Here is an 8,187-nt window from a genome sequence, read left to right as displayed (position 1 = left end):
CTCTTCACGGCAGAGGATCAACAGGTGAGTGGAGTGGAGTGGAGTGGGCGCTTATCAATGCGAAAGCTTTTTAAAGTTACAATTTATCAGCGTTCGCGCGGCAAGTTTGCTTTTGAAGTCATTATTTAAAACTTTTCCTTCACCTTTTCTCTGTGTCTCTCCCATTTTTTGTTGCGCTCGCAGTCCGATATCTGTGCGTCTGCCTTGTCTGAGGTGATACCCGCCGTGCTGGAAGGTTCCGACGGTTGTCTACTAACGATTGGTTATCCGAATTCCGGTAAGTTTCGTTTTATTGTTGTCTTATCACACTCTTTTCTTTTTTCTTTATTTATTTCCTATGGGAAATGTGCAATAAATTTTACATTAATCGTAATCTCCGCATGCTTATCGCACATTTTTCTTACTTTTCCTAGCGCCATATGGCTGTGCATTGTCTTTAACGCTTTCGTTCCGTTTTTCTTTCGTTTTTTACGTTTTTTTTTTTTATTTCGCAGGTCAACCGAAAACGATGTTGGGTGGCGTGAATCCGCCCACCGAATTAGGTGCTATCCCTTGCGCCATTTCCTGGCTGTACAAGGGCATTAATGAGCGTCGTCAGAAGAGTGGCGCGCGGTTTTCGGTGCGCGTCAGTGCGCTTGGTGTCAGCGCCACGAAACCGGACTCCAGCTCGAAGGACTTGTTGGCGGCGCATGCGACTGGTGAGTAAGATTAGTGGAGTTGTTTAAAGTTTTAAAATGCAAGGTGAGATGTTAAGTCTACTGCTGTCTGTTTGGCTTGCAATGACATTAGGGTTGTTTCAAACTTAAGTTTTTCGAGTTAAAGGACACCGTCAAAGTATGCAACATCTAAGCTCTTTTACCAGCACATGCATAGAAGATTTATTGAAAAAAATAAGTTTCAAATCTGAAGGTGAAGGTCACCTGGAATTCAAATATTGTGCTCACTTCTTAGAAGGAGAGCTTTAAATTGTTCCTTGCGCTGCAAAAGAAGCGATATTGGCTAGAAGATTCTATCTTTCTCCTTAACTAGTCGACAGTCTATATAAAATCATAATGAGCCCAATAATGCTGTGTGGAGATATTGCCTTAGAGAGGAGCAGTCAAACCGAGTGAGAGTTTGAGATGCTTTTATGCCAACTTTTTTCCGAATTTGTTTGACAGGTTTGTTCCATGGACCACCGGGTATTTATCCCCCTGATGAGTTCAGTCTTTAATCTGTATTTTAGGAGGACATGAGGAGGCCACGAACCATTCCGTCCCTTTCCTAACCAGTTCGTCGGCAATGCAGTCAACTTTGCACGTTGCTCCTTGAGAATTTGGAGGCTTAATAGCAGCTATATACATAAAGATAGACCGTTCTGGAAGGGTGGCAGCTTTGATCCACCAAGTGGCTTCCATATTGGTTTTAGCTCCGGCTGAAAATCTTTGAATCCTGTTGCATACTCTTTCGTTTAGCCCATGAGCACTTGTTACCGGTTTTACGCTGTCTACCAATACCTGAAAGTCAAGGTTTTGCAGATGAGTAATAGAGTTTTCCAATCGCATTCCACAAATTGCTTTATTTATTTACTGGCCTTTAAACATTTCTTCTTTTGAATGCAACTATTCCACAATTCTTTGACTTTATTCTCGTTTTTTTTCTTTCTTCTTCTCCATATACCCTCACAAATTTACACAACAGAATCCGATGACTCGCCAGGCGTATACTTGCGTGATGACTTCCTTGGCGGACCCACCGAACTGCGTGCCCCCACCGCTGAACGTGCCGCATTGTTCCTAGACGCTGCACTCGCAGGACGGCCACAAGGTGGACTTGAGCCAGCCATGATTTTCACACTACACGTCTACCAGTACAGTTTATCGCGCAAAGGAGGAGGTGAGTACTTATTCAGACACAAAACTGCTCAATAAACTCACGATAAAGTAATTGGAATTCCAATAATGCAATACCAATGCAGACTCACACACACACACACAAACACACACTAAGCACACACAGCACTGTAGACATTTCATGCTAAAATTTTAATGCACTTATTTTCATTCGAATGCACACAATTCGCACAGTGGCTGGAGGACGAAGTCGTTTACATCTCATCGATTTGGGTGGCTGTGCCAACCGCAATGGTGGACTGCCACTCTCCGGCATTGGCAACATACTATTGGCCATATTGAGTGGACAACGCCATCCGCCGAACAAGGATCATCCATTGACGCCGCTGTTGAAAGATTGTCTGGCGCCGTTGACGTGTCATGTCGCCATAATGGCGCACGTAATGCACACACAGGTGAGTTAACGGGAGTGGTATTTATTGAAGATGTATGTCATTGCGAGTGTGAATATGTGTAATAAGGGGCTCGTGGCTGGGTAATTGCCATGCTCTTAAGCGGTATTTTCGAGCTGCACTTCAGCTCAACATTCACAATAGTCATTGTTGTTTCTAGGCTTAATTGGACAACAATTCCATAATGGCTTTGACTGCTATTCTTCATTCAATGACGATGTGCACACATATTTACATACTTGCAAACATATCGACGGCAACGCTTGACTGAGTGGTTGGTCAATTATTGCACATTCATAAAATCGCACTCGTCTGATGCCCGGCATTGTGTCTTGTGTCACAATGAGAATGACAAATGACTTTCAAATTAAAATTTTTTACTAATGTGGTTGTTGTTATTGTTTCTTTTTGCATTTGCTCTTTTCTTCTTGTACGCTTTGTTTGTATATTTAGTCGCATACGGATGCCCTGACGACGATACAACTGGCCTCACGCATACATCGAATGCGACGACGTAAACATCGTTTTCCCATGCCAAGTGACAAAACGGGTGTAGGAGGAATGGCGGCGGCGGGCGTTAATGGAGGTAAGTACTTTGCGTATTGCATCACTTTTGAAGAGTGACCAACCAGTGGCTGGTGGAGTTACATAAATGCGCAAATCACTGGAGTTAAAGTGTCGACCCAGACGCACTTTTGTGTCAGCAGTGTTAGCCTTAGTAATTCCTATGTTTAAGGGGACATGTGTCTCCCTGCTAGCGGTGTTGCACTTGAAAGGTAGGGCTATTGGTTTTTTGATGACGCTGTGGTAGATATATGTAACGCTCGCTGGTTGCAATACACCAGACCGTACCAACTTATAAGCAACAAAAAAAAGGTTTGCCGTACAACCCCGAGTCTAAAGAATTTTTGAAAGGTAATTTCGAAGTTTTTTTTTTTTTGTGGAACCTAAGGGTCGTCTTATTCTATTTTTCGGTGACACCCACATTCTGCAATACAACATTTATTTTTTTTTTTAATAATGATCTCTGTGGTTGAAAAAAATTTTCAGAATTCATACTGTGTAGGCCATTTTGAATTTTTTAAGTCTGATATCGTTTTCGTAATCTTCAATCTCAAAAACATCTAAGGAGCGTATTTTAAAGGGATGTGGTAATTTTTTTGCAAGTGATATTGAGTAGGCCATTTTGAATTTATAATATCTGATAAAAACTTACAGTTCGTAACCTCAAAAATACCCACGAAACAAGTTTTCCTCAAATTCCACACAATTAAAAAAAAATAATTTCCAAAATTAATTAACCGGGGTCAATTAAGCGGGAATACTGTAACAGCATTTGCGCTAGCTGAGATAACTTTTTTTCGTTTGCTATTCCAAACTCTCCACGAATTTCTGACTATTTGCACTTTTTTTTGCGCACTTAGGACATCAATCGACCGGCTCATCGGCTGGTTCGGGCGCAGATCCTTCCAGCTCGGAGCTGTCTGCAGACACCGTCATTTACATGGGACCGAGTGACGATGCGACGGATGGCGAACATCCGCCAGTGTATTTGCCCTCGCTGAGTAGTGGCGACAATCGTTGTGTGATGAGCAAGGCGTTGAAGGGCAGCGGCCTGGAGAAGCAGCAACAGTCGCCGGCGAAAAGTAGTGCAGCAAGCACGCTGAAGAAGTCAGCAGCACAAAAAGGTAAGCGCGCAGTTAGAGCTGTGGTCACCCATTTTATTTTTATTTCACTCTTTCATATTCGTCTTGTGGCCTTTTCTGTATTTCACCCACTTTCCTTCTTTACTCATTGTCTCATAGCAGTGCCACAAAGTCCCACCATAAATGCGTCTAGTCGCGCAGGCAGCCTAAAACGCGGTCACGTCAATAGTCCAACGCCAGCCCAACATGTGCAACAACAACAACAGCCTCAAGCGACTGCGGTCAATGCCGACCAGCAGCATCAGCAGCAGCAACAGTTCTTCTCACCCGTTCACAGCGTGAAATCACTTTCGCACTCAGCCTCCTCACCCAAAATAGTTGCGGGCAGTTTGCGTCATTCCGGCATGGCAGGCATGATGTGCTCGAAGGGTTCGAATGTGCCATCACCTAAAGGCTCACCGCTGCGGCGTCCAGGCGTCGGCGCCAATGTTGTGTCCGCCGCCGCCGCTGGCGACTCCCTAGACTGCCCCGGCAGTCCGATGCGCAAGATAAGCGAAGAGCAGTGGATTGATGGACCGCGTGTGTCGCGCGCCAAGGTAGCTGAGGCGCGTCATCTGCTGCGCGAAGTGAATCATGTGAAACAGTGCGAGACATGGATTGATGGCCCCAAGTCGCAGTCGACACGTTCACTGACCGCCGGCAATCTGCCTACAGCACCCTCGCAGGTGCAAGGCTACGGCTTCATGGACTCGCATAAGAAGTCCATGATACGGCAGTGGGTAGAGAATCAGACTTCGCAAGTCTTCCAAACCACATCGGCAGCGTCTTCGCCCACACACGGCGCCGGCAATGCGGCACATCGCGACCAACAAGCGCAGCATCTGCGCAACATTACCTTCCACATGTCACAGCTGAAGCAGAAGTCGCTCGATGCACCAGAGGATTTGTATGCGACGAGCACCAGACAATTGCAACACCAACAACATGCTGTGCAGCATCCAACGTTGCAGCAACAACATTCGCTACCCCTCGAACAGCAGCAATTCATGCTATGCGCCAGCGAAGCGGAGTTGGCACATGCCATTGCCATGGGTCTTTCCACAGCTGTGAGCACAACGAACGCCTCGGCGCCCGCAGAGATACGTGGCTCCCAGCCAGCGTATCATCAACGACAGTCCAGCGCCACAGGCTCGCTCGGACTCACCCAGCAGACGACAACAAAAGATGAGACTGATTTACAATCGACGCATTCACACACAGGTTATGGCATCATTTCACAGCAGCTACTCGTTGGAGGTGGCAACCCGGCAGCAACGATGTCGGAGCATGGCGTTGGCGTGGGTGCGAGTGCGAGTGGACACCAAAGCGATCGGCAAGCAGACTGTGATGAGGACCAGGACAGCGGACCGTCGGAGGTGCCGCCAGCGTTGCCGCTCATCGAGCCGTTGGGTTCGCGTGAAATTTCGCACGAAAGTCTGCATCGCATACTGTCGCGACATGTTTCGCGTGAATCACTCTACCAGCAGCAACAACGTGAGCAACAGCAACAGGAATTGCGACGACAAGAGGAACTGCAACATAGTGCGCCCTCGAGGCAGTCATCGCATCACTACTCCCAACACAACATGGGCATGTCCGATTGTGGACAGCAGGTGACAGAGGAGGAGATAGCGCGCACAATGGGCGGGTGAGAAGCGGAAATATAGCGAATGAAAACTAGCTGTTATACTCGTATAAAAAATTAATATTTTTCTTCTGCTCTTTTTTCTTTGTTGTTTCTTTTTAGCGAGCATCCTTTGGCGGCACTAAGTCACGTTGACAACATGTCCATTGTGTCGAGCTTCAATATGGCCGGAGATGCGTTTAGCGATTGTGCGATGGGTGAAAGAACGAGGTAAGCTAGGGAAAATGCTTGCTCTTTAGAATGTTTGTGATTTTTTTCCTCCGTTTAGAAACCAATTCGATCAATTAGCGCGTCTACGTGAGATCTTCACCTCACAGCTGGCCATGGCCGAAGTGACGCCCGTCTTCCGCAGCGGCTGCGATGTGGGCAGCGTCTATAGTGAACCCGCCTATCGTTTCAATACGGGGCCGGGTAGCGTGTGCAGTGAGCCGCCATATAGGCCACCAAGTCCGAGGTGAGTACATACTTAGTAAAAGGGAAAAATTTTAACGGAAGCAGGGTTGCCACCTGCATAAAAAATTGAGAGGAGTCAAATAAAATCGAATTTATGGAAACATCAATCAAATAGTAATTTCGAACGATTAAGTTTAGAAATAGTTTTAAATAGAGTTGCCACATGGTAAAAATGTCAAAAAAATTTAATTTTACAATCGATGTATCAAACGAAAGGCTTTTGAGAATATAGTACTTAAAAGTAAACAGAAGCTACCGTTTTTTTTTCAAAACAGACATTTCAAAACATGTATTTGTAAACATGTATTTGATAAAATTTTAAGATAGAGTTGACAGCTGTCAAAACTATTTTTACATAAAATATGACAACTTGCACATCGAACAAGTGGTATTTGGTGCAGCAAGTTTACGGAAATTGTTCTAAATAGAGTTGCCAACTGTCTTACAAAAGTAAAACTAAATATATCACTCAAATTAAGTAAATAGATATTAACAATTGAATGCCGAAAGAAACTCGTAAAAGAAATTTGTACATGTATGTATTTTCTTAGGCAGGGATAGGTGGCAACCCTAATTAAAAAAAAAAAAACGATAAATACCATATTTAATGTATGTTAAATATATCCAAATAAATTGAATATTTTACAACTTTTACTAGAGCGTAATTTTAACAAAAGCATGCAAAAAAGAAATAGAGTGAAATTACCTAAGGTTAATAAGAAAATTTAGAATTCTAAAAGTCAGTAGAAACCAAATATGAATCTTGCACTTTTGAGCACAAATTTTAACCTAATATATTTTAAGGGTTACTACCTTTAGGCAAAGTTTTTAGTTCAGCTTCGAATACCGAGAATTTTAAAGTCCGTTTATGTCTTTTCTCCGCATTCCATTCTCTAATCAATTCTTGATTGCCTTTAAGTAAAACAAAACCAAAAATAAATATGTAAAACTACTTAAAGCTTGCTACTAAGTATTAACTAACTGAGAAAATCCATTTCTTCCCCTCTACGCTCCCTCTTTCAGACAACCTTCGCGCAGCCCCAGCCAAGGCAGTTTGCCCAGCCTGAATGGCATCATGCAAATTGCCGGCATGGAGCAATATGCCTCCCTACGTCATCCTGATGGTGCTTCCGATCCCAATTTGCCAAAAGTAGAGAAACCCTTCGTGTTGGAACACGAGGATATCTGCGAAGTAGATGAAAAATCGGCGTTACTCTCACCCTCGAAGCGACCCTCACTCGAAAAGGAGCATCTACCGGGCGATGGCGGCGCTGCCATGCCAGCGACCTCCCAAACACAGTTACCACTACTACCACTAAATACCACCTGCGAGGCCTACGACAGCGGACACGATTCGTCAACACCACGTACTTCCAAACATTCGGGTATTTCACGTCGCGCCGAAAGCGGCTACCATAGCGTAGCGACAGCGAGAGATAGCGACGAGAGCAGCTTTACGTCAGGTCTCTCGAAAGAGCCTCACAATCGCATAACTATGGTGAAGAAGAACAAGCGCCAAGACAAGGGGCTGTGCAATTGGCTAATGAATCCGTTCACCTGCACCTATCCGGAGACTGAGGGTGAGATCAGTGACTTTTGAAGAATGAAGTAAGCGGAGAAATTGGAATGAAAGTCGAATTTATAAAGTGAAAACAGAGGTAAATCAGTTTATGGAAATAAGGAATGAAAAATAACGAAGCTTCAAAATTAGAAAAATAAAAAGTGCGCCAACCCACCAAGAAATTTTTGCGCGCAGCTACATAAATATTTAAACATACATATAGAAACAATAAAATATGTAAAAGTATGCCAAATTTTTACTTTAATATTAATAAATATTAGTGTAATTTTTGTTTTCTGGGAGAGAACCGACGCCAATCTTTTTATGTGGCAGTTCAAATGGCGACTGAATTTTTTAAATGGAAATTATCAAAAAGAAAACGAGAAATATTTTTAGGTTAATATCAGATGATTGTCAAAAAAATGCAGCGATGTAGAGAAAGCATTTTTAAAGTGAAATCTCATTTATAATACTTAACGTATGTGTTCTAAAGCACGAGCTTACTGCATGTGTAGCAGTAATAGAAAGAGAAAGCTTTCACTTTGTATGTGTGTTCATA

At 43.7% G+C, this 8,187-nt stretch overlaps 2 protein-coding genes across 3 annotated transcripts in view; one reads left to right on the top strand and one right to left on the bottom strand.

Moving 5' to 3' along the window:
• Positions 1 to 8,187, bottom strand: part of LOC118750079 (kinesin-like protein CG14535) — a 168,163-nt gene that overhangs the window by 16,002 nt on the left and 143,974 nt on the right. The gene's annotated exons all lie outside the window — the stretch shown is intronic.
• Positions 7 to 7,752, top strand: LOC118750078 (kinesin-like protein CG14535; the record flags this gene model as incomplete). 2 transcript variants are annotated; one of them, XM_036484811.1, is given in 11 exon segments in its annotated part: positions 7 to 24; positions 184 to 277; positions 495 to 698; positions 1,681 to 1,875; positions 2,067 to 2,287; positions 2,738 to 2,870; positions 3,709 to 3,972; positions 4,090 to 5,617; positions 5,717 to 5,824; positions 5,883 to 6,068; positions 7,091 to 7,752. In XM_036484811.1, coding segments are annotated over 11 exon segments (3,528 nt in total), but the record flags the coding sequence as incomplete, so codon positions are not given.

The sequence above is a fragment of the Rhagoletis pomonella genome, unplaced genomic scaffold (assembly GCF_013731165.1).
Source record: "Rhagoletis pomonella isolate Grant_MI unplaced genomic scaffold, Rhpom_1.0 Rhpom_scaffold_00132, whole genome shotgun sequence".
NCBI classification, from domain to species: Eukaryota; Metazoa; Arthropoda; class Insecta; order Diptera; family Tephritidae; genus Rhagoletis; species Rhagoletis pomonella.
Note: the sequence above shows the minus strand (reverse complement) of the source record. Positions and strands in the feature narration are given on the sequence as shown.